The sequence below is a fragment of the Clupea harengus genome, chromosome 1, assembly GCF_900700415.2.
Source record: "Clupea harengus chromosome 1, Ch_v2.0.2, whole genome shotgun sequence".
NCBI lineage: Eukaryota > Metazoa > Chordata > Actinopteri > Clupeiformes > Clupeidae > Clupea > Clupea harengus.
The window spans coordinates 21,339,849-21,365,522 of record NC_045152.1 but is presented as its reverse complement, the minus strand read 5'-3'; the positions used below and the strand labels follow the sequence as shown (position 1 = coordinate 21,365,522).

The window sequence follows — 25,674 nt, the reverse complement described above, 5'->3', positions numbered from 1 at the left end:
GTGAGAACCTCAACTAGTTGCTCATGCTCAAAATAGTGAACACTGATGAATCTCCCACCTCCCACAATCTAGTGCTGACTAAAGCTAAATTTATGCTACTCCGATTTTACGTAGTCGGACACAGGGAACACCTCTCCGAACACAGGGAACGCCTCTCCGACTTTAACAGCTCTCTCCGAGCCCTCTCCAAGCACCTCGGAGAGGCTGTCGTGCACCTACTCATTTTTCTAACTTCCCGTACGAGAGCCTCTCCGAGGTTTGCTCGGAGAGGGCTCGGAGTAGCATACATTTAGCTTAAGCTGACAAGCTGCGCAAGAAAATAAGAGGGTGGCCTAAATTAATGATGACGATTAAATCATTTTGGGGTGAATAATTTTTTTAATGCATTGAAACATTACAAAAGAGACACATGCAATGATTGATTATATAACCTAAGTCTGTGCTTATGTTTGGTTGCCTGTGTTAACTACCACACAAGTAGCACACTATCACACAAATAACCTCTCAGTACTTTATCACATCGCATGCAATGTGTGTATTCACAAACTCAGTGTATATGCTATGACATGCAGTTATTTCTTAAGGGCCTCTTGGTTATACATAAGTTGGCCGACAGACCTACATTACACTGTGGGGTGTGAGGGGAAAGGTTTTAAACAACTACAGAATATACCCCTCTGAGGACTATAAACAGATATAGTGCTTTATCGTACACCACTTTGCAGAGAATAGGTGGCAGAAAAGGAAGAGGGTGATGAAAGTGGCACTTATGGGAGGAATCATCATCACCATGGGGAACACTACACAGAGGAACTTCGGTTCGTTCACATTGGACATAGCCTGATATGACAACATTGCCACCATCGGGCAGCTGTACAGTAGAGTTGCTGTCAGCATGACCACGATTAGCCAGAAAGCCCGGCGCTTTAAGGGGCTCAGGTCAGCGAGGCGGCGCCGCTCAGGACCAGCTAGTCTCAGAGCGCGGAGAGTGGAGACATTCAGGAAAATGTACGGGGGCAAAAACACATAAAACGTGAGGAGGCAGGCAGGACTGGGCAACTCCAGATCCATGGCGATGATGATGATCTCCATGACAATAGTGTAGAGCCAAATGAGTGTGGTGAGGATCACTGGGAATCTCCTTGAAGTCTTGATATGCATGTACCTCACAGGGTGCACCACAGCCAGGTAGCAGTCCAGGGAAATGGCCAGGGAGGATATGGGCCCACCAATCAGGACACTACTGACGCCTACCGTGATGACCTTAGGGGGAGACTGGAGATGACCTTGAGGCTCTTGAGAGGAGAAAGCAACAGAGAAAAGCAGGAAATTAAAGTGAACAGCATGATGTTAAAGAGTAAGATGTTTGAGGAAGAGGAGGAGGAACTTGAGGACATCCCCTGGCCTCGTCGACCCGAACACCAGTGCCTTCCGGCTAACCTCATCACTATGGCTACACAAGCGGTAAACGTCAGTATAAAAGCTACAAGGACTGTGGCAGACCAGATTATTGTGTATTTGTGCTGGTCAGGAGTGCAGAAGGAATCAGAGGTGTTAGATGGCGTAGTTGATCCATTATCAGGAGAGAAAAATGTCCTCCATACAAATATTTCCATCTTCACTCAACTTGGCGCCGTGGCAGCAGGGGACCTGGTGAAGGGATGTAGTCAAAAAGATTTGTGTTAAGTCATATTGTATGCACTTGGTTTATAGGGCACCAAAAAATAGGAACTCTCATTGGAGAGAGGAAAATGGTCCAAATAAAAGAAGTTACGAAATACAGGTGAAATACTGTCTCACAAACAGGACCTTACAATCATACACTAATGCAGACTTTCATTTATCTAACTGAGACTTTTATCTCTTTTTATCTCAACTGAAATACATGGAAATATTATTTTGATATTTTAAGTGAATGTAATTTCATGCCATGTAAATGTAGAATCAGAAGCAATACGAATTACAGTTTGATGTGTATTCTTTTGTATTTAAGCACCAATGGATCAAACATGATATCATGATTCCTAAATGATAGTTTCACGGCATCACTTACCAGCCAGATGGAGATTAGTGGAGATGCCACAGTAGGTCCACTATGTGTGCAGTGATTTGGAGGCTGACTGTGCAGCAGACAGGATGAGTATCTTATATATCAGACTGGTGCAGCAGGTGTAATTTCAGGTGTAAGAGTCATTTCCATGGAGGACCATCCCTCATCACATCTCCATGTCCTGTGCAAATGTTCTAAATGCAAATTTGCTGTTCCCAGGGTGAGTCATTCAAACAACTTTTAAATCAAACGACACATTTCCCAAAATATATTTTAGATGAAATGAATATTTGCGAAGAAGTTAAAGAATTCCCCAGAAATCCCTTGAAGAGGAAGTTAATCTCCACACTGCTTTGTTAACGTGGTGATTTAGGGGTTCTGCATTCAATCCCCTGAGGTCTTCTCTTGGGGGGCAATTATTTGACTTTTTTCAGTGACACTGAAGGGCTGGTGACAGGGTTCTGATGTCAGTACCTAATGTGCCCTCACAAACAGAAAAAGACATTTATCCCACCAGCACTAGAGTTAGTGATGCTGTACCACAGGTCATGGGATCAACTTGGTTGAGAGAAGCACAGAGAAAAAAAACAATAACACTCAGACTGAAAGGACAATCTTGTGGAAGTGAACAATCAGCAGCTATGACATCTTCACTCCACACTCCACACAGTCAGTAAGCTGGACCTCCTGATTTTGCTACCGTTCAGGGAGAATTTTTTATAACTTTTAAACGGTAGTGTGTGTCTATGTGTTTTTTTTAGGAAAACTCATAATTTTATCCAGCAAATAAGGTGCAAAAGTAACTGGAATTATAGTGAAGACACAATTAAAGCTTCACTGATTCTTCCATAATTGGGTCTTGAGGTTGGAGCAATGCTTTGGGTCACTGTCTTGTTGTAAGATAAAACTGGCAACAATCAAATGCTGATTTGGGTCTCGTTCTGGGCTCACATTACACTTCCTGATGAGCATGCAGCTTGAACACCTTCTTTTGAGTGTACCCAACATAAAAAAAAAAAAAAACGAATATTATTCCTAGTTATGTAACTATCAACATGTCCTTTACACAAATGGTCTTATTTGTAATGTATTTTTATTTCATTTTTGTTTTGCTATGCCACCGATGTATGTAATGTGCAGAATAAGAAATGTCTCATAATGTATAGTGTATAATGTTGTAATGTCAAACACCAACGCCTAAATAAAAACTTGAATTACAAAAAAAACAATCAAATGCTGTCTACAGGGCATGGCATGGCGATACTCACCACCCCTGTTTCCACAGGGTGTCATGGCGAGGGATAAATGGTAAAATGGAGTTATAGCCTTCCCCACCCCCAGACAATATTTCCTCTTCCGCGCTTGAGAGAGGGTGTCAAGCACTCCTCCAACGCCGTTTCATTTGTTCTACACCGCACATATTTTCTTCTCTTTGATCCAAACACCTCAGCTTAGATTTGTTTTTGTCAATACCATTTATTCAATAATTTTTCACCCAGTATCTGCTTTGTTTTGCCCAATGTAGTCTTGTCCTCTCATTGGCCAGTCAAATATGGCGTTATCCTCTCATTGGCCAGTCGGATATGTTTTTTTTTCTTTCATTTGCCAGTCGGGTATGGCTTTTTCTTTGAAACTCTACCCAGAAGGCCAGCATTCCAGAGCCTATCCACTGTTGAAGATAAGTCTGGCATTTTCTGGGTACTATTTGATAAAACCTCCAGGTCCTGATGACCTGTGAGGCATCTGCAACTGCTGATGCTTCAGATACTCAAGTAGCCCAAAGGAGGCTGGTTTTATTGCCTCCTTAAACAGCACAGCAGTTTTCAGCCACACAAACATAATTGCAGAAGGGTTTTCAAAGAATGAATTGGCCTTTTAAACATGATATCCCTGTGCTTGATTGGCCAGCAAACTCGCTTGACCTAAACACCATAGAGAATCTATGGGGTATTGTGAAGAGGAAGATGCGAGACACCAGACCCAACAACGCAGAAGAGCTGAAGGCCGCTATCAGAGCAACCTGGGCTTCCAAAACACCTCAGCAGTGCCACAGACTGATCGCCTCCATGCCACCCCGCATTGCTGCAGTAATTCATGCAAAAGGAGCCCCGACCAAGTATTGAGTGCTGTACATGTTCATACTTTTCAGTAGTCCAACATTTCTGTGTTAAAAATCCTTTTTTTTTATTGGTCTTAAGTAATGTTCTAATTTTCTGAGATACTGAATTTTGGGTTTTCATTAGCTGTCAGTTATAATCATCAAAATTAAAAGAAATAAACACTTGAAATATATCAGTCTGTGTGTAATGTATCTCTATAATATATGAGTTTCACTTTTTTAATCGAATTACTGAAATAAATCAACTTTTTGATGATATTCTAATTTATTGAGCTGCACCTGTATAATGAAGCACTGTAACTATTATGCTTTTGTTACCTTTATGAATTATTACTACAAAACCAACAGTTCTGTTCTCTGCTGCACTTTTTTCCGAGATAGCGAAGAGTAGAGAGGTAGTTGGGTGGGGTGGCACTGATCAAGGAGCAATTTCAGTGGCAGAGAAAATTAAGGCACATTCAGATTAAAATGATTTATAAAGGATATACATAGATACATAAGAAGAAGAAAGAAAAGCCTTTATTGTCATTGTATTCGCATACAACACAATTTGGAGGCATATAGTGAGCAGCTACATGCTCTCTCTACCTGGCTGTAACATGACATGACCTGACCCGCCTATTTCAGAACTCATGACGGTTGGGTCTCTGTTATGACAGTCACAACTTTGCAATACAAATCAATTTTACTGAGGCAGGTGCATTCAAGAGAAACAAATGTTGACTCCCACCTACCTCACAGTGGGGTGGCAAGTCTCCAGACCACTTCATCCAAATAATTTCTTTAGGGTTAAGATTCTCTCTGACACACACTCATATTCACTTGTTTCATACCACCAGTGATATGACAACGATCACAAAATGTCTTAAGTATTTACTAAACTAAATGTAGTATCCCATGTGAAATTCTGTAAAATCCCCAAAAAACTCCCAACAATTTAACTCAGTTTTATGTATTTATATTTATAGTACTTATTTTATGTGGTGCCATCAAGGCGCTTGCCAGACCCCAAGGCCTGAAAGATTAATGGAGAGTCCAGCACACAATCACAAAACATCCTGTTTAGGTGTGACTTAAGAGAAAAGACACAATCACCCAATTTTTCACAATTTCAGTGCACAACTTCTTTTTATTTTGATCTGTGGTTTGTGTAAGCCAAACACAAACATGACAGGATCTCACGACTGCGTGGTTGTTTTTCTTGTTGATGATGGCAGTATTCACCAAACTTTCAGTAAAGAACCATTCAAGTCAGAAGATCCTATTTAAAAAAAATGCAGTGCAGCTTGACTTAGCATTAAATTAACATGAAACATATCATTCCAGCATGACCATTTGAATACAAAAAAAAATAAAAAATCCCCACATGCCTACAATTTCACCTATAAAATGGGATTTCAGTCATGGGCGTATTATAGCTGAAAAGGCCAGCATTTTTATTACAAGTGCAACCTTTCCCTCTCTTTAAATTAAACAATACTCCCTGGTTGTCTGCAATGAGACTCTTACAAGTAACTCCAGACATTAGGAAGAGGAAAATATAAATCAGAGCAGGACAAGACAGACACGGACTGGCAAGGTGACAGCTCTATGATGTGGAAGAACTTTTGCAGCAGGTAGAAGAGACACACATTCAACCAGAAAGCGAAGTGTGTTTGAGACTGAGAAGTACATGTGTGTGAGGATGGAAGCAGTCATCTGAAGAAGAAATGTGTGTGTGTGTTTGTGCATGCGCGCAACACTGCATTGTTGTGCCCCTTCACATGGCTTTCACTTTGATCTGCTTCATCTTCATCTGCTTTTTCTCCAGCTTCTTTTGATCACGGCGCTGGGAAGCCTCCTGATGGAGGGAAAGAAAAGAGAGAGAGAGTTTTCATTCACTGCATTTAGATTCATTTCTTGTCCTCACTGAAGTTCAAAACAACTGCAAATTCAAGCTGCCTCAAAGACTTTCTAGTTGTTTTTTTGCACCTCCATGCGGCGCTGTCTCTCGGGATCCTCCTCGCTCATGATCCTCTCCTTCTCAGCCCTCTTCTTCTCCTCGCGGCGCGTCTGGGCAGCCTCCTGCCTCTGGGCGTGGGTCTGCTTCAGGAAGTTCTCCTCAACACGAGCGCGGTTCTTATCAGCCTTCTGCTTCCCCTGCATATGGAAGTCAAGCTATTAGTTTTCCATCACAAATCATTTAGTAAAAAAATTCATTCGCAGACTTAAGGAAAGGACTATGACTTGCATACGGATGGAGGCCTATTGTAAGGCACCAATGTAATAATATTTCAAACAGATAGATAATTGGGCCTCTAGAGAAACCAAGCAAAACATACCGCACAGTATTGCCAAAGTCTTTATTGTCCTTTTATCATTACGTGCATTAGGCCTAACATTTCATTTCAATTCAATTCAATTCAATTCAATTCAATTCAATTCAATTTTAGCCTTTCTTGTTTGAAATGTTTTTTTTTGGACCATTAGACTTTGGGGGGGGGGGGCCACTCACCTCCCTGTTCAAGCGAAGTTTCTTGATCTTATCAACGCTATAGATCACCATGTTCATCAGAGGCAGCAGTTGTTCCATGTCTTTGGGAGATGTGTTACCCATCCCAGGCACTGCCCACAAAGAGAGAGAGAGAGAGACACACACAGACACACACAAACATTTCAGCTGGCAATACAAGAAGACACTAGCCTGGATGCCAGACGAACTTAGCCCCGCCCACAACATTTTTGGTTGGGAAGTTCGGTCTGGTGTCGCTCCGTTGGGGAGAAATTATCTCCTCACAAAAATCTGTGAGGAGATAGATAGACCAATCAAATTGTCAGGGCGGGCTTTATACGATGATGGACAGATGATCAACCGTAACGTAATCAACCACGTCACCAAATAGCTTTTGGGGTGAATTCGTTTTCAACAAACATGGCTACCGTTGGAGAGCTGAAATGTGGAGATTCGAGTCTGTTTTAGAAGACATTGACAGCACATTCATTTTGAAAGAGGAACAGAGAAACGCGATCAAGGCATTTGTCGATCGAAAAGATGTTTTTGCCGTCCTTCCTACGGGATCCGGTAAAAGTTTAATGTATCAGCTGGCCCCATGGTCTACGTTATGGTCATACTACGTTGCTCTGATTGGTTCTAGATATATCCAATTGAGCGAAGAGGCATTTTTTTTCCTGGTTCGGTTGAAACACGCCCCATAATCACAGCCCAACGGAGCGGTATCAGACTCATATTCTGACTAGAATTATGAGTATGACATCGTCAGGCTAAGAAGACACAGGCCTATGACGAAAATGTACAAAGTTTTATTGTTTGTGGATTTTTATGGCGTGTGTGGAGGGTAAGATTCTTACCGTTAAATGTAAACAGCAGCGTCTTCTTCGTGTCGGGCAGCTTTAAGGGCTGACCATCTCTGAAACACAACGTTTGGGCAGCGGTCAGACAACAGTCTCACAATGTTCATCTGAGAATCTGCTAACGCTGCTTAGCATATGACAGCAAATGTGAGAGATCACATACTCTTGCATAACTTTTGGACCAGAAAATTGGTCCGAGAAATGGATGGACTCGATCTTTTCGGCATGATTGGTGATGTAATGCACCATCTGGAAGAATGACAAGAACAGTGGTAAACGCACAGGAAGAAAGGGACATTAACAAGAGCACACACACACACACACCAGTATTTTCCAGTAGATTCTTCAAATAACCAACAATACTGTAGTCACTCAGTAACTACACCTCACGTTCGCCACCACAAAGCAACTGGCTTCTGCTTGCACTCCCACTTTGCACTTTCTCACTCACCTTGCTGTCCATCAGGCCATCCGTGACTTCGCCCATCTCGGTGAGGATGGTCAAGTATTCGGGGACACCGTACTTCGCCCCCGATTTGGGCTTGTCACTGCAGAACTCGCTCTGAGAGAGGAGACAACAGAGGAGAATGAGACACAGGAAACCCCCTCTGCCACCCCCCCCCTGGCAGACACATGCACAGACGTACAACACATGAGCCATGAGCTAAACTCACTCTTAAACCCCTTGGCCCCTTGACCCCGTGACATTTGTACCTTCAGCCAACAAATCCCTGCAGAACTAAATGGAATCGCTCTCTACACAGCTCTCGTTCTCAAACGCTCATGTGCACAAATAACCTCCATTTAGTCATTTAGCAGACGCTTTTTTTATCCAAAGCGACGTTCAAAGGAGAGAACAATCAAGCTCTATTTTCAGACTCTTACCAGGTCCTGCATCTCCTTCTGCATGCGAGCCATGGCCTTCTTGGTGCCCAGGGCGAAGACAAACGTGTCCATGTCATCTTCATTTAGCGTCACTTTGATTTGCTGAAGAGAAACACAAAAGGCTTACTGAGAAATTGTTGCTTTGACTAAAAGAAAACTAAAAAATTAGACTACCACACGTTTTTCTTGGTCTTTGATTTGTGTTCCGGTCTATATTATTGTGTGTATGGGAATATGTGCACTTACTACTTGGTCACAGACTGGTCTCATCATCCTGGCCAGAACATTGAGCAGGTCCTGCCTCTTCAGGAACTGGTGGAGAGCAGACATACATTCAGCCATGACTGAAGGAACCATAAACCCTTCCCCAAGGTCACTTATTAACCTAACTGAAGCCTCCCAAGGACAGAAAAATAGACATACATTCCCACTCTCCAAGATAAGAAAAACCGTTTGTTGAGGTTAACATCCCACCATTTTTCCATTTTGGCAATTACAACACACGCACACACAGACGCACACGCACGCACGCACGCACGCACGCAAGCACGCACGCACACAGACACACGCACACGCACACACACACACACACACACCTTGAGCTGGATGAGCATGCCTTCACAGCACACGCGACCAGAGCACCAGAGATTGTAGATGTGCTCATTCTCCTGGTTGAGCTTCCCCGTGCTGGTGGCCTCCTTATTGGTACCGTCATCACCTGCAGGCAGAGTTACCGCCGTCAGAACTGAAAACCTACGCATATTCTACAGTACAACTCAATCTAGTCTCAGGTCCACCATCATTACAATAAAAGCTTCATCATTATAACGAAGGGATTACAAAAATGTAAAAAAGCCTTTGGGACTTCAGAGAAGAGGAATGAGGGCAGGTAGAAATCAAAAGGTGAAAGGATAAGTGAACACAAAGGAGATAGAGAATGGAGTGGAAAGAGGAGAGAATAAATGCAGAGGCGAGAATGAGAGGAGTGCAAAAAAAAGAGAGAGAGGAAAATAAAAGAAGTGAGAGGAGTGGAGAAGTGGAGAAGAGGAGAAGAGGAGAAGCTCCCTCTCACCGACGAGGGCGAAGTTGCTCTCCAGGAGCTCCCGGTGCGAGTTGAACCACGCCTGCGCCAGGCGGCTGTTCTTGTTCTTGCCGATGATGTAGTTCATGATGTAGGCCAGCAGGCCCGTCACCATCAGGATCTCCATGTAGTAGCTCTCCCAGCTGTTCTGCAGGTGGGCTGGAACCTAGAGACCGCCACGGAGAGAACCACCAACACGCTCATGATCATGTCTACGGGTCCTCGGGTGAGTCAATCACAGGTCAGGACAGGTGTCGCAGAGTTTAAGGTGTGTGTGAGTGTGTGTGTGAGCAGGAGGTACACGAGGTAGCAAGGATGGACAGAGACTTCCCTACCTCTCTCAGGATGAGGGTGTTGTCTTTGAAAGAGGGACTCGTCTTGGTCTCGTAACCCTCAAACTCTTCGTTGTCATACTTGCTGTAACTGTCCTGGTCCTGCAGGAGCAAAGAGGGATCAGACGTAAGTGAATGCTCATCAAACCTGTACTACTAACCAACCTACTGATATATGATAAGAGACTTTTGATATGCTTAAATGCAACTACACCTAAGGCATGCTTAGACAGCCTTTTCTTCAAGCTTATAGAGCATTGCAGTAGTTCCACAAAGTAGCTGCACCAAAGGGGTCATGTACATATTCTGGTTTGTAACAGACCAGATCCTCAGCTAGGTTTGAGCTACAGTTCCCAGTGATACCCTTTCACATACACCCATGCACAAACCAGTCACAAACACATACGCTTTGCCTCTCACTCACCTGAGTGTCCCCATCGTAGAACTCATCCTGACCGTCCTCCGTCTCCACTGTGGCCTCGTCATCATCCTCTTCATCTGCGGGCACTGAAGGCGCCGCCCGTGGAGGGGGCGGGGCCGTCTCCGTTTCCGTGCCCTGGTCCTCGCTCACATCCTCGAACTCAGCGAAGTCATTGTCGTCAAACTCGGCTAGGTCCTCACCGTCGTCAAAGTCGTCATTGTAGCGACCCCTGGTGGCCGGGAGAGCCAGCAGCAGCAGGAGCGCTGGCACTACGAGCAGCATCACACTCCTCATGGTTCGGTCTGCAAAAAGAGAGCAAAACAGTCAAACTTCCAGAAAATGTTAAATACATTTTTTTATGTGAAACCCATAGGCCGATACACTCAGCCTCTAAGGACAAAGTCATAAGAATGCACTAATCACATAATCACAAAAAAGTTTCTCATTCAGACAGGCTCAAAGCAGGACTAGTATGTGGTCTCTGATGGTATACGCAGCACAAACAGTCACAACACACCTGTTCAATCAAAATACTCATACAGTAAGCAGTTAACAACACTCCACTCTGAATCCATCTAGGTAAGAAGACTAAATCAATGTAATCTATTTGGAAACATAGAAATACTTTATTTTTCTGATCAGCTGTTAACATTTATCCACAATGGAGACATGGCTTATGAACAACTCAGAAACCATGTAGAGGAGATTAAAGTCCAAACTGGTTTGATCCAACAGCTAAGGAACTGCTTATACGACGTGACACCTGCATACTGGCTTGCATCACTAAACAAACGCCACATGGGGGGTGAGCGTATTCCATGGTTGCATTTTTCCTCTTTGAATATCTCTGATAGTCGTGATAAATATTCTCGAAACATGGGCAATATGCACAGTCAGAGACAGTATGGGACCAGAAAGGTCTTGCCCGAAAACCTGTGAACCACATTAATAATATCAACATTAAAGTAAATGTTAAAAATAACGTGTTAACAGTGAATATTGTCAACCATTCTCTTATGTGTAGAGGCTCAGGAGGACTATAGCATAGAGCGTTTCGTGTTTCATTAACAGGTGGTTTCGACTAATCGCAACTGTCCCACTTGAAGTGTCTTGGGGCAACTGGCCAAATAGAGCTCATTAGCTTGGGTAGTTTACAAGCATACTAGCTAGGGTCCGTCACCGGCATAGACAAAACTAATCGCTTTATCTGCAGCTTAGTATTGTTCCAACTCCAAGTTGCCTGACATGAAGTAATAGCCAAGAAGCACACATGACCTTAACAGCTGTCATGTGTCATAACTCCGTAACTACAATATTCATCTAGCTAGCTAAATCAATCTGTTTTAATTTTGCAAAAGCCAGGTCTGTGACAGGCGTGACAGACACAGATCGAGTAGTTAGCTAAAGTCATGCCGATCCCCGGCTAACTCCACAGCCTAGCTAGAATAACACGGGTTAACACCGTCAAAAACATCATAGTAGCGTGTATTTCAAGCCACATCGACCGTAGATGACCTGGGGTCACTTATCGGTCTTCAAAAACGACATATCATGGAATTGCATCAAACAAATGGCCAGCTAGTTAGGACATTTAGCTGACTACTTACTGTTGACAGTAACCAGGTTAGCATTTAGACCCATCCCCCACATAATGTATGGAAGAAATGCTAGCCTGCTACCTCACCCCTGGTTAGCATACGAGTTCCTAAGTACCTTACAAGTATGACAAGTCAGCATGTCATTTATAGTCACTGTCATAAAATAAATATATTTCTAAAAATGTGTTTGTACCATGTAGGGCACATGATATTACCTTGTTAAACAGTTTCTTGTGATCCTCGAGGAAGCACGTCCAAGAGCTTCCTCAAATACTTAGCACTGGTTTTAGACCCTAGCTTATATTTAGCTACGTGCTAGCACTCCCTGAGCAATGCATTACAGGGTGTGTGAAACCAGCTACAACAAGTTCCATTTAAAGGGGCCAGGGTTGCAAAATCTGTACGTGTTTGGCATCTGGTTTGGCACAGGCAAAGATGTGCCATCTTGGCGACACCAGAGACATTCGATGACTTTGGCGACACAGAGAATGTAACTATTTAATGTAACTCATTGCGGGTACAACGATGACTTCTTTACATTAATATGCACAGTTGTAAGTGTCCAGCTCTGGGACTCACACACATCACCTTAGTGTTTATAACACCTTGCTCTAGAAGTCGCGCAACAGAATCAGAGAATCAGTAAGAAGGCCCCAACATTTGATACCTATGCAAACTGCAATTAGCTGGGTACATTTATATGATCTGGTGGGTTTCACTTAAAGGGAATGGTTTCCCTTTAAGTGGTGAAATGAAAATCTTTTAATTATCTACACCGCTTACTCTCTTCAGAGCCAGTATTGTCGCCGCATTCACATACTAGAAAGTGGGAAGGCTTGCTGAAGCAATCCGAGAAATCCAAGAAGAGAAAGTCAGGGGGGTTAAAAAAAACAATGGACGTCGGTGGGACAAGGCCGATTTTTATCAGATAGTCAAGTCTTATAGCGAGGATTCTAGTAGTAACATTGTTGTGCATCCTGGCAGCAACCCTTAACAGTCGAAGTCCGAGTACTGCAGGTTTATGCTAACGAAACTCATTCGTTTCTTTGTTTGACGCTAACACATCGCGCAGCTAGCAGGTACGGATAACGTTATACTCACCAACGTTATCTAGCAAAGCTAATATTTTGCAGGTGATATGACATGACTTAGTTAACGCATTACTTTGTCTTGTGGGTGGTAAGAAATATTGTTTGGGACGTTATTTTCTTTAAACGTTGCTAATACATCGTGTTCAACTGGTACTTTTAGGTAACCAGCTAGTGTAGTATAACGTTATAGAACTTTATATGGCGAGGGAAATGTCGCTTCACGGGAAGCGAAAAGAAATTTACAAATACGAGGCGCCATGGACAGTGTACGCTATGAACTGGAGTGTACGGCCCGACAAGCGGTTTCGTCTGGCGCTCGGAAGCTTTGTGGAGGAATACAACAACAAGGTAGGATATGCATTTTTGTCGTTCTGGCATTGCGCTTCGTAGTTTCCAGTGCGTCGTAATGTAATGTTAGAATCCTCTAACTTTTGTCTCTGTCCTAGTTTCTGTTACTGTCCCAATTATTCCGGTCTTTTAGGTATCTAATGTATTGTGCACAACCGCTGTATTAATAGCATAAGAAAGTGGGTTAAGCTCTGATTTTTTTCATAAGTATACGTCGTAGCATAGTTGAGCTCGGTGCTTAAGTGTCAAGCAGCTCAACTTGCTGCAAAATGTAGTGCGTATGTTCTTCAGGTTAAGAATTCGTATGTTATATTACGAACTGCTCCTTGGGAAAGTAACCCTTCCAAATAATTGAACAGCTCTCAAAACTGAATATCCCTCAAAGTCAGTTGAGAGCATGAAAATGTTCTATGGTTTTTGAATGTATTTGTGCGTCTGTTGGCGATGACAGGTGCAGGTGGTGGGCCTGGAGGAGGAGAGCTCTGAGTTCATCTGCAGGAACACCTTTGACCACCCGTACCCCACCACCAAGATCATGTGGATTCCAGACACCAAGGGCATGTACCCCGACCTCCTTGCCACTAGTGGGGACTACCTGCGCATCTGGAGGGTAAGCAGTTCAGATGTACATCAAATGCCTTCATTGGTCAACCCTGAGCGTGAATCAAAGAGAAGCTTTCTGTTATGTACAGGTCAGTGACACAGACACACGTCTGGAGTGCCTATTGAACAACAACAAGAACTCCGACTTCTGTGCACCACTTACGTCCTTCGACTGGAATGAAGTGGATCCTAATCTACTGGGTGAGAAAGCGACTAGCTTTTCTGCCTGGAGTTCACAAACAAGAGACAAGGAATATTGTGATGTTCATATTATTCTTTGTTTCCATTTTTGTGTGTGTTCTGACTGGTTGTAGTGAAAGGGTAGGTGAATGTATTGATGTGCCCCTATTTCTGTGAAAAGTGTTCGTGTGTGTGTGTGTGTGTGTGTGTGTGTGTGTGTGTGTGTGTGTGTGTGTGTGTACCCTCGGGTGGAGCTGATTGTTACTGTGTTTGTTCCACACCTAGGCACCTCCAGTATCGACACCACCTGCACCATCTGGGGGCTGGAGACAGGTCAGGTGCTGGGCCGGGTGAACCTGGTGTCTGGCCACGTGAAGACACAGCTCATCGCTCATGACAAAGAGGTGAGCAGATTTGACAGACAGACACAGTGTCGGTGTGAATCTATAGAATACGGCAAAACACAGCAGGCTGTAGAATAATTGTAGTTTCTACATGAACATGACAGCCATCTTGGCGCGGTACATTTGTTCTCGACTGACTTCCTTTCCCGTGAAAAAAAAAAAAGTTCTTGCACCATCTTGTGGACTTTGGAAGCAATGTTAACAGAGTAGACATATATACGAAAATATAATTGAAATCCTAATATTAATGAAATAAATATCGCAATACTTGGTGACGCTGTATCAATACAATATCGCGCCGACAAATGTTGTGACACTACATTGTGTCCTTTTTTCCCCTCCCACCTTTAATGAAAATGTGACGGCTGTGTTATGTACACGTAAATGATCTGCCTGCATGAAGTAGGAAATTAGCCAGGTATCATGATGTAGCGCTGGTGCCAACATGCTCAAGAACTTATTTCCATGTGATCAGTAGCATGATGCTGATTTTGCTGGTCAGCATACATTGTGCAGTAACCTGGTATGGACTCCAGAAGACAGCAGTAACAGGAATTAAATGGTTTATTCCTGATGTGCTGTTCTTTACTTACATTTACAGTTATACATACAATAGACTTTATATAAAGCAACATACAGTACAGATACCCAAAGGCCATTGCAACCAGTATGTGAGCTCCTTGTATATCTGACCCATGACCTTGATGATGTCAGCACCTTGCTTTACCATGTCATCTACAACAACACTAATGTGCCTCGTTGACGTGTCTTTCTCTTCCTCTTCCTCTTCCTCCTCTGCAGGTGTATGACATCGCCTTCAGTCGCGCGGGCGGAGGCAGGGACATGTTTGCGTCGGTGGGGGCGGACGGCTCGGTGCGCATGTTCGACCTGCGGCACCTGGAGCACAGCACCATCATCTACGAGGACCCCCAGCACCACCCGCTGCTGCGCCTCTGCTGGAACAAGCAGGACCCCAACTACCTGGCCACCATGGCCATGGACGGCATGGAGGTCTGCTCCGCCTCTGCTCCCACTCCCACTCGCCTACACTCTCTAGCGTCCGTCTCTCACCAGTGTCAACCCTGCCTCTGTGTCCTGTAGCCTCTGATCTTAAGGGGTTTTAAACAAGTTTCCACTAGGCCTTATTGTACTTTTGTGCTGACCCTTTACATTATTTACATCACATTAGATTTTATTTGGCATTTGTTTATTGATTTAATCTAAAGCGACTTACAACTGTGAGGCTACAGTAAATTACAGAATGTCTCACTTTTTCCATTCTCCCTCTCTCTCGCACTTCTCTCCCAGGTGGTGATTTTGGACGTGCGTGTGCCATGCACGCCCGTCGCTCGGCTCAACAACCACCGCGCGTGTGTCAACGGCATCGCCTGGGCACCGCACTCCTCCTGCCACATCTGCACAGCAGGTGAGAGACTAGTACAAACAGACGCACACACACGCGTGCGCGCGGGCGGGCAGAAGAGAGACACACGCCTCTACACGCGGGTCTCAGCCTTGACAACCACAGACCACATTGTACACCGCCCACACAGAAAGGGACATGCCTACCATACAAATACAGCTTTGCAGACACACTCTCACTTACACAGAATTCTCTACAGCATTATCAGTTTATCTCCTTGCGATATCAATGGCAGTTAGGTGCATGATACTGGTGGAGTCAGATACCTTACTGGTAGCCACGCATGCATACACACCATTTTGAGCTAGATTCCTGGCAGCACTCACAGCACCCTGTGCAGTCCGTCCAGCTCAACTCCTCTGCACTGCCACACAGCGCGACACCAGCCTCGTGCCTCCTGCGGGTACGTTTGTGCTGTAGACCCCCCCCCCCCTACGGTTGGCTTTACCACGCGCCCTCGTCTCTTTCACCCTCACTGTAGCGGACGATCACCAGGCGTTGATCTGGGACATCCAGCAGATGCCGCGGGCCATCGAGGACCCTATCCTGGCCTACACGGCCGAGGGCGAGATCAACAACGTGCAGTGGGCCTCCACCCAGCCCGACTGGATCGCCATCTGCTACAACAACTGCCTGGAGATCCTACGGGTATAAGGCCGCCTCACAGATGGAGGGATGTGAAGGGGAGGAAACACGTGGGAAAGATGGGGGTTGTGTGTGTGTTTGTGTGTTGGGGGTGGGGGGTGGTGGTGCTGGATGATGGCTGGGGGTGGTCTGAATGTTGAGGCTGGAGACGTGAGGTGTAGGAGAACTGAAGAAGCAGAATGTCTTTGAGCCCTGGGGGTGCAGTAGTTGCGGGGCTTAAGAGTGAGAGAGATTTTAGAGGGCGTCTGGAAGGTGCTCTGAATGTTTTTGACTGGAGTGAAGCCTGCTGCTTAGTAACCAAGGAGACAGGTTGAACACAACTTAACTGTGTGTGTGCGCATGTGTGTGTGTATGTTTGTGTGTGTGTGTGTGTGTGTGTGAATGGGGGTGTCTATATGTGTGTACACCATTACACCAGTCTAAATAATTCATCCGGACTTTTGGACATTCAGATTGTTCCTGTACAGTATTTTGTGACCATCCAGGTCTCCGGGAAGGCGTAATGGGAAGCGACAGAAATATTTTGAACCTGAAGAAAGTAAATCTGCAAGCAACAAAACTCAAACAAACAACCCAAAGCTGGCATATTCTTATGACCATAATGTCTTCAGTTCAGATCAGTACTCTGTCATACTTTAAATGTCTCACACCCCTGTCTGTTAGTAGTGTGTTTTTATTTGATTTTGTAAATGAACGATCACAGGAGACCCAGTGATCATGAGAATGGGTCTTCTAGGACAGGACTGTATGGTAGATCAAATCTCCCCCAAGAAAAGAAAAGGACTGGAGTAGTACTTCTGAGGGTGATGTGTTAAATGCTCCCATTTAGTTTTCTTTACCCTCAAAGCATTTCCATCATGTTCAGACACTTTCACCAGGACAGTTATGATGGCACATTGTGGATAATGACTGCACACAACCTGTATTCAAAATGTCTTCTTTTTCCAGAAGGAGGATGAGACTTTAGCGTCCTCCTTTTTCTCTTCTAATGACTGTATAGCCTTTCTCTGCTGTGCTTTATTTTTTTATTTTAATATCTGGTCCTTTGCATGTTGAAAACAAAGAGGGAGATTGTGTATATACATAGAAATATTATGTACTCAGTCAGGTTGTATTTGGTTTAGTGCATTATATAGATATTGTTTGTCTGGTTTTTGTCGCTAGTCGTGATGGTTTGAAATCCTGACGGACGGAATTCTCCGACCTTCCAGTCGTCTGGAAATCCTGAGCTTTTCATCCTGATGTGGAACACTTGTGTAATATCTATATTATTTTGCAAATAGTGTGATTAGTGAAGGATTTGTGTAGTTTGAAGCAGTGACTGAGTTTTGTATTTTAATAAACAATTTTTTTGTTTTATGTGGTTGTCTTGAATTGTATCACTATGCAACAATTGCAGTGTAAAGAACAGAATGTTTGTCTCCATTGACAGTTTGAGCTTCGAAGCAGGAATTCTTAATTTGATTATAATGATTGATAATTGGATGTTTGTAAACTATTATTGTGTTTATACATTATAATCAGTGCCTATACAATATCTTTGCCTTCTGTTTGATGGTTCGGTCACGTTGAATCATGCTACCAGTTACACTGTTCCTAGCTTGGAACATGATTTGTAGTTGTGCAAATTCAGATCATTTCATTTCATTTCATTACATTTTTGGCAAAGTTGAAACTCATCCTTCAATCACATTTTTAACAAAACACAACAGCAGAAATGACACCAGAAGCTTTCATATATTTGTATTTACCTTTTTCACTACTGTGTATTATAAATAAAATTAATCTAAAAAGGGAAACAATAATGATTGTGTACTTTAGGAAACCTTTACATACAAGTAAAAGTTATAACCCTGGATACATTCACCAGCTCCTGGACTGTCTGTGATGTCCTTCTGACACTTCCAAAGTGATTGGCAGCCACTGTCCACCACTGCTGTCAAGTCTTGCGAGCTCCAGAACAGCAAGTATCCACCCACTATGGGTGCAGTTTCTGTCACGTGAGTCATCTCACACATTTGTTTATCGGGCATACACGTTTTAAAAAACAATGTGAAACAATCCATGTGAGTAAACAATCAACTCACCATGAGTCTGGATTATTTAACACAAATATATAAATACATATATGTATATATACACACACACACACACACACACACACGTTATGAATGTAATCTACAAGGGGATTTTTTTGGTAAAAGCCACCTCACTGGGGCAAAGCATATTCACCTATTCACAGAGTCTCAATATCTTAACTGATACACTGATCCACACACCATGATCCATGTCTATCTGATGGTTTTATGTGACGTTACAGGTGTTTTGCTACAAAAAGTGATCTAAACATGGAAAGGGGAGCCTGTGCTGCAACAAGAGTGTAATAGAAAGTGTAATGTCTTGAGAACCCTAGCAGAGATGAGATTGTCATTGCACCGTCTCTCAAGACTCAAAAAGCAGCACCTGAAATACTGTTATGGCTTTTCTTCTGGTTACAACTGTGGTCAGTCTGAGATGAAGAAGTACAACTACCCCATCTTTGAGTAAATACAGTACAGTTACAGTATATCATTTACTTTGACCAACAGTGACAACCACACAGACACAACTTAGTCAATTATCATATCAGTTATCAGCTCAAGCTCAAACTTTCATTTAACACAAGCCACATATGTTGACCAAAACAGCTTTACATCCAACAAACTAATTATGGCCATGTCAGTGAGCCCTCCAACCCCCCCTCCCCCCATCTGAATCTGACCCCTGAACTGCTAACGTTCATATAGGACAGCCATTTTGTGTGCTGTTGGGTATATGGGTACACACATGGTTGAAATATTACATCACTTGTCCATAACTTTCATTTCACTGAAGCTGCCATGCTTCATGTTAAATAACAAAATGTCCAGAATGCTTGTGCAAAAATACTGCTGGCACAAACTGTAGAAAAGTGCTACATTATTCAGAATCTCTATTCAAAGTGAGGGCCAGTTTGATTTGAGATATTCACTATTTTCCATAAATAGATAGAATAAAAACATTAGATTGGTTTCAAAGAAACTTCAAAGGTCCCTGATCAAAGTGTGCTCCTCTGTGTGCTTGTGTATAATGCGCTATCCTTTGGCAGTGTGGCAGCTGGTACATTCTCACTTGATGTGGTTGGTTTCCATGAAGACCCATTAGAAATATTACTGCTGTAAATTGTAATAACAGTAATATTGGAAGTTCATAAGAAATATTATCAATTTTCTAAAAAGATAATGAATCAAATGTGTATGTCAATAATTATCTTTTGGTGGTCCAAATTCTTAGAAATGTGGGGAACATTCAGAGAGAGGAATGTACTGAATCATTATCCTGTGTGAGCCTCTTAACTGGACAGTAGAACATGCCTGGCTTTTGAAGTTTCATATGGATTAAATGTGTAAAAGTATGAAAGTTTTTGTCTATATCTGTTTCTCTTTTGCTCTTACTCTCTCTCGCTGTGTGTGTGTGTGTGTGTGTGTGTGTGTGTGTGTGTGTGTGTGTGTGTGTGTGTGTGTGTGTGAGTGTGTGTGTATGCGTCCACCTCATCTGAAAGTGTGGAGTCCTACTCAAGTGAGATCAGGACTGACTTTCTGATGAGACTCAATCAGACAGTAGCCTGTAATGAACTGAAACATGTCTGTGTGTAGCAGCTCTCTCACAAACACACACACACACACGCGCGCACACACACACACACACACACACACACACACACACACACACACACACACACACACACACACACACACACACACACACACACACACACACACACACACACACACACACACTGGCTTTGGGGTCTTTTGTCTTTCAGTAGATGGAGCAGGAGGTGCAGTATGGAGTTGGCAGTCTCTGTTGGAGTGAAGGAGGAACATTGAAATACTGAGAGACCCAGGCAGTGCTGTGGCTGTTTCATCTGTGTCTGAGCAGCCTGTAGGGGGCGCTGTACTGTGTGCTGACAGGACGATTGCAGGAGTACAGGGTTGGGAGGGGCGTGTAATGGACGGGCCAGAGGGCTTCTAGCTGGCAGGAAGGACGGGGTCAGAGACGTGCCGCTGGATCTCCGCAGGGCTGCTGGGTGCCTCCAGGCTGTCGGGGAGAGAGGGGAAACGCAGGCTCCCGCACAGCAGTCCAGAGAGCTGGGGGAGCTGGGGGGGCTGGGAGGGGTCCTCCGAGACCTGGGGTTGGAGCAGGGTTGGGGGCGGAGGCTGAGGCTGAGGCTGCGGCGGGTGCGCAGAGAGACTGGGCTGCTTCTCCATCTCTGGGGACATGGACATAGTCTCGTCGGAGGCCACGGTCAGGTGGATGCCGCTGGAGAGCGAGTCTGATGACCTGTGCTGGAAGTTGTCTGATTCAGGGATCTGTGGAGGAGAGGATGACAGAGGGACAAAGACACACAGAAGGGACAGAAACTCAAGAAGTCAGCAGAACGCACAGTAACATGCCAGCAGACATGCCACTAAAGACACTGGCACAGTAACATGCCTGCAGACATGTCACCAAAGACAGTGGCACAGAAACGGAAGATGCCATGCAAATACATTTTTACTATCCCCTCTCCCTTCCAGTATGCACAGCAGATTTTGTAATTCATAATGACAAATATATCTTAAACACAGCACATACATAGGTTGGCTGCATTTACACCCTTACCTTGATGGGGGATGCCAAGTCGTTGATCTGGACGGGCGGGGGTATGGGGGGGTTGACGGGCGGGTTGACGGGGTGCAGCCCCTGGGTGCAACTGGAGGTGTAGAGGGTGGAGGGAGGCGGCGGGGGCGGGGGCGGGGGCGACACGGCGCTGTAGGCGGGCGGCACTGGCGCCATCTGCCTCTGGAGCAGCTGCAGGATGACGTTGATGTCCGCCGTCATCCGCGTCTCCAACCTGCAGTGGGAGGGAATGGGAGGGACGGGGGAGGGGAATGAACATTTTCATTTGCCATGGGCATGCTCTGGATATTCAGTAGGTTTCCATATTCGAATGTTCTTAATGCAACACTATTGCTCTGCTATAGACAGCGAGAACTACCTTTCTGTATCTGCTGTGTCGTCTCTCTTTCTCTCATTCCTCTCCTTTGTTGACTCAGTTTGGCCTTTTTGTGTGCATCATCAGCCATGGTGACAACTCATCCCGTTTCTCCTTATTCCGGCAGAACCGCGTGGGCACTGTCATACTACTGACTACTCCTCCCACTGCCATACTACTGACCACATCCTTTGCCTTCGCCACCCACAGACCTCATCCTCCAATCTTTGTCCTTCATTCTCCCTTCCCACTGTTCACGTTTGATCAGCTCTCTCCTATTTAAGACTATTCTTTGGGCCTCTCCTCCCGTCGTCCCTGCATGGAATCTCCTCGTCTTCCACCTCTTCTCCCTTTCCCTGTGGCCATCCTAACTAGTACCCTACTGTGTGTGTGTGTGTGTGTGTGTGTGTCTGACCTGTTCAGCTGGGACTGCAGCAGCTCTAGGCGGGCCTGCAGCTCGTTTGGCCTCTCCTCGGGGCAGGTGTGTGGGCCGTAGGCCGCCCTCACAGAAGCCGAGCGACGCTGATGGCTGTCTGCGAACTGACTGGCCCGCCGGTCCGGCCAGTAGTTGTATAGCCCTGACACATTCAGAGGAGCCGCTGGAGAGACAGAGACAGAGAGACAGACAGAGAGAGAGGGAGAGAGAGAGAGACAGACAGAGAGAGAGAGAGACTTTAGATGCAAAACATTTTTAAGAACCTTTATAAAACACCCAACCCAAACCAAACACAGAGAGAGAGAGAAAAGAAGATAGGATTCAAATTACTATGGATGCTAGTTTAATTACCAAAGCTGCAGCAAGCAAACAAAATTTTTTTGGAAACAGGAAACTTCGATTTTCATTGATGTAGACTAGCTCATGAGTGCTGGGCGTAAATGACATGCTGAAGAGGGGCGAAGACAGGAAGACGTTCTCATCACACAGAGGCGCTTGCAAACATGCACATTCTGCTCTGTGTTGAGTGCAGTGGCAAACATGAAGATTCAGATATGCACCGGCTGTTTTCAGTTGGGCAGCTGCATCTCTGTGCATTAGGTCTGTGTGGGTGCATCTCTGTGCATTAGGTCTGTGTGGGTGCTGGGTTTCCATCTTGTGCAAAGATTACATGTGTTAGATGAAGGCTAAGGTTCCGGCGCATTGACAGGGCAAGAAAATGACAAAAATACATCTTGTTTTGTCACACAATCTTCCAGTAGTAGGGGTCCTACCACCCCCAAAAAAGCCTCTAAACAGGGCCCACCACACCACGCAACAGCAGCACTCTCAAGTACTTTATACTTTATTTAACACCGAATGAGGGGAAACAGAGAAAAAGAGAGTATAGCATAAACTGGGACAAGATTTTTCACATCTTCTTATCTCTCTCTCTCCCTGCCACTCTCTCTCCCACACACACACACACACACACACACACACACACACACACACACACACACACACACACACACACACACACACACACAGACACACACAGACACACACACACACACACACACACACACACACACACACACACGTACCCATGTAGGGGTGCGTACCCATGCTCTGGGCTGTGCTGTTGGGGGGCAGCAGGTTGACCACGGCGGGCTGGTAGTCACAGGCCTCTGCGTTGGCGGCGGCAGTGGGGTAGAGCTCGGCCCGGCCGGCCCCCAGCACCTTCAGGTCCTCCTCGCTGGAGAGGGACGCCGCGCTGCCACTGCTGCACAGCTCGTCCCAGGGAGGACGGGGCAGCGCCCCCCGGTGGTTCCCCACGGCCGCACATGACGGATCTGGGTACGAGTCATCCCTGTCCATTCCATCTGAGAGAGGGGGAAAGAGGGAAAGAAACAGAGAGAAAGAAAGAAGGAGAGAGAGAGACACAAAGAGTGGGTGAGAAAAAAATATGGAAAATGCCACTGAACATTCATAATTAGAGTGAATCCCTTGTCACAACTGTGCAAATGATTTCAGAGTATTCTTTATATTTTATACTGGCTATAAAGAATATAACTGTAAAAGTGTAAATAATTTCTCCAAAACCACATCTGAACCAAGAGCACAGATACTGACATCCCCGGAGTGTAAATGCACTCACCAGGCCGGTTGCGTCGATGCAGAGAGTTTCTCCGGCGTCTGGGTCGGTGGTAGCAAGAGTCTGACTCCTCACTGGGGGTTGGCTGCATAATTCTGTCTACCTGATACACACCAGCTTCAGTAACTCATACACATACATCTCACAACACAACACCAACCTCACTAACCTACTGGGTCTCTCAGAACACAAGTGCACCCCAGGATGACTACATTCTTGATTGTGTCTTTAATACTTACACATACACACACAGTGTACACACACAGATATGCCAACACACTGCATAGTTCAGGGAAACCAACATCTGAAATGAGGATGCATGTGTGTGTCTGTGTGTGTGTGTGTGTGTGTGTGTGTGTGTGTGTGTGTGTGTGTGTGTGTGTGTGTGTGTGTGTGTGTGTGTGTGTGTGTGTGTGTGTGTGTGTGTGTGACTCACATCTCTGAGGTTGAAGGTGATCTCCAGGTTGGTCCAAAAGGTGTCAGAGAAGTCAGGGTACATGTCCAGCACCTCCAGCAGGTCGTCCCGAAGGATTTTGTGCAGGTCGCAGTAGGTCAGCGCTCGCACATCCGCATTAGACTTCCCCGGCCTCCCATAGAGACTTATGGGCTCCCCAAAGATATCATTCTTACCTACAGAGGGGGAGGTGAAAAAGAAGGAGAGAGAGAGAGGGGGAATGGAAAGGGAGGGACAAAAAAAGAGAGTGAGTAAGGAAAGAAAAGAAGATTTATTGCAAAAGAGATGCAAGGTGACAGACAGAAGTACAGAAGGATAGAAAGGGAGAAGAGAAAGAAGAGGATGCAGGGATGGAAATAAAAAGGAAGAAAATGAGAAGTGAGCAGCGTTCACCAAACTGCTATATCCTTGCCTATCATCTCTGGCCTTTAGTACTGAGCGATACTGACACAAGTACATGTGTAAACGCTAGGGGGCGACAGAGAGCTAACACTAGGCACTCCTTACTTGCTTTCTCTCGTCCAGAGCTGGACAGCTTCCACTTATTCCAAAGAATAGGACACAGAGAAGCAGGAGAGAACGCTGAGAATGCTGCTGCCCTCCAAACTAAGATGGCCTACGATTTCAGCCCGACTGAGAGCTCCACCTCATAACCACTTCTAATCAGATTTCTCACCTTTAATTATGAGCCCCAAACACGAGAGTAAAAAAAGAAATAGAGAGGAGGAAAACCAAGCGAGTGAGAGAAAACCCCCCCAACATCGCCTCACCTAAGATGGCCACCACCATGTCGTCGCGCAGGATCTCGATGGAGCCGCGCGAGATGAAGTAGAGGGCGCAGAGCACGTCACCGCAGTGCACCAGCGTGTCACCGGGCGGTGCGTGCGTGGTCTTGAAGCGCATGGCCAGCGCCCGCAGGCAGCCCTTGCTGGCCCCGCGGAAGGCGTGGCAGTTCTGCAGCAGCGAGCGGTTCAGGTGCAGGCAGATGTCCGCCTGCAGACACTCAGGGAAGCCCTTCAACACCTGAAATACAGAGAGGGGAGGGAGGAGGGAAAATGAAATAGATTTGACTGGCATGTGAGTGAGTGAGTGTGTGTGTGAAAGACAGACACAATGGTCAGTCTACTTGTGTTTGTGTTTGGTTGTGAAACTATGTGAGGTGTGTGTTTGTGTGTATGTGTGTGTGTGTTTGTGTTGGAAGTTGCTTACTGCATTCATGTCGATGCCATTGGTGTAGGACCAGGCATGCTGGAAGTATTCCTCCAGCCTCTGCCTGAGGCCGCTGGGGATCTGGTGGAAGCGGATGAACTCTTTGACCCGCAGCATCTGGGTGTGGTAGCGCGCCGTGCCTGAGTACAGGCGCTGGATGATGGCCGACACGTTCCCAAAGATGCTGGCGTACATCAGCGCTACAGGGCAGACGAAAGTCAGTGGAAAGCACACACAACCCAGCAAGAACAGAGAGGAGAAGGGAGAAAAGAGGACACAAGGGCACTGGGAACATGATGGACAGCAGTTCAAAGCTAAGTCTTCACTGCAGTGACATAGTGTAGCAATTATG

At 45.2% G+C, this 25,674-nt stretch overlaps 3 protein-coding genes across 7 annotated transcripts in view; 1 reads left to right on the top strand and 2 right to left on the bottom strand.

The window, feature by feature from the left end:
* Positions 1 to 5,268: 5,268 nt before the first annotated feature.
* On the bottom strand, positions 5,269 to 12,187 carry ccdc47 (coiled-coil domain containing 47). Of its 2 annotated transcripts, none has more exons than XM_012825779.3 (13): positions 12,053 to 12,187; positions 10,243 to 10,541; positions 9,822 to 9,920; positions 9,478 to 9,652; positions 9,002 to 9,123; positions 8,652 to 8,717; positions 8,406 to 8,507; positions 7,972 to 8,082; positions 7,684 to 7,769; positions 7,518 to 7,576; positions 6,664 to 6,773; positions 6,141 to 6,308; positions 5,269 to 6,009 (listed from the first exon to the last, which is right to left on the bottom strand). In XM_012825779.3, the coding sequence occupies exons 2-13, from the start codon at positions 10,531 to 10,533 to the stop codon at positions 5,929 to 5,931; spliced, it is 1,470 nt and encodes a 489-aa protein (XP_012681233.1). In that variant the 5' UTR covers positions 10,534 to 10,541; positions 12,053 to 12,187; the 3' UTR covers positions 5,269 to 5,928. The 2 variants fall into 2 exon arrangements, with proteins under 2 accessions (XP_012681233.1, XP_031427084.1); XM_031571224.1 differs by lacking the exon at positions 12,053 to 12,187 and adding an exon at positions 11,847 to 11,895.
* A 346-nt stretch (positions 12,188 to 12,533) lies between these two features.
* On the top strand, positions 12,534 to 17,890 carry dcaf7 (ddb1 and cul4 associated factor 7). 2 transcript variants are annotated; one of them, XM_012825828.3, is made up of 7 exons: positions 12,534 to 13,276; positions 13,728 to 13,886; positions 13,969 to 14,080; positions 14,345 to 14,463; positions 15,265 to 15,474; positions 15,772 to 15,889; positions 16,368 to 17,890. In XM_012825828.3, the coding sequence occupies exons 1-7, from the start codon at positions 13,127 to 13,129 to the stop codon at positions 16,538 to 16,540; spliced, it is 1,041 nt and encodes a 346-aa protein (XP_012681282.1). In that variant the 5' UTR covers positions 12,534 to 13,126; the 3' UTR covers positions 16,541 to 17,890. The 2 variants fall into 2 exon arrangements, with proteins under 2 accessions (XP_012681282.1, XP_012681281.1); XM_012825827.3 differs by having other exon boundaries at positions 12,537 to 13,276; positions 16,365 to 17,890.
* A 2,409-nt stretch (positions 17,891 to 20,299) lies between these two features.
* Positions 20,300 to 25,674, bottom strand: part of kcnh6a (potassium voltage-gated channel, subfamily H (eag-related), member 6a) — a 31,757-nt gene continuing 26,382 nt past the window's right edge. Inside the window, exons 5-12 of one of the 3 annotated variants that reach the window (XM_031571223.1) lie at positions 25,323 to 25,522; positions 24,884 to 25,136; positions 24,096 to 24,289; positions 23,663 to 23,762; positions 23,109 to 23,387; positions 22,003 to 22,186; positions 21,215 to 21,446; positions 20,300 to 20,922 (exon numbers count right to left, since the gene is read on the bottom strand). In XM_031571223.1, the coding sequence (XP_031427083.1) occupies positions 20,581 to 20,922; positions 21,215 to 21,446; positions 22,003 to 22,186; positions 23,109 to 23,387; positions 23,663 to 23,762; positions 24,096 to 24,289; positions 24,884 to 25,136; positions 25,323 to 25,522 (1,784 nt within the window). In that variant the 3' untranslated portion in view covers positions 20,300 to 20,580. The remainder of the gene's footprint in view (positions 20,923 to 21,214; positions 21,447 to 22,002; positions 22,187 to 23,108; positions 23,388 to 23,662; positions 23,763 to 24,095; positions 24,290 to 24,883; positions 25,137 to 25,322; positions 25,523 to 25,674) is intronic. The other 2 variants (XM_031571220.2, XM_031571222.2) reach the window with 2 other exon arrangements.

Bases quoted from the DNA above. Each gene is read 5' to 3' on its own strand.
- ccdc47 (XM_031571224.1), bottom strand. From the start codon at position 11,889: ATGTGGGGGATGGGTCTAAATGCTAACCTGGTTACTGTCAACA. The intron at 7,770-7,971 runs GTGAGTGAGAAA...TCATTCTTCCAG, and splicing joins ATGGCCTGATGGACAGCAAG to ATGGTGCATTACATCACCAA. The intron at 7,577-7,683 runs GTATGTGATCTC...GTTGTGTTTCAG, and splicing joins GGTCCAAAAGTTATGCAAGA to AGATGGTCAGCCCTTAAAGC.
- dcaf7 (XM_012825827.3), top strand. From the start codon at position 13,127: ATGGCGAGGGAAATGTCGCTTCACGGGAAGCGAAAAGAAATTTACAAA. The intron at 14,464-15,264 runs GTGAGCAGATTT...CCTCCTCTGCAG, and splicing joins TCATCGCTCATGACAAAGAG to GTGTATGACATCGCCTTCAG. The intron at 15,475-15,771 runs GTCTGCTCCGCC...CTTCTCTCCCAG, and splicing joins TGGCCATGGACGGCATGGAG to GTGGTGATTTTGGACGTGCG.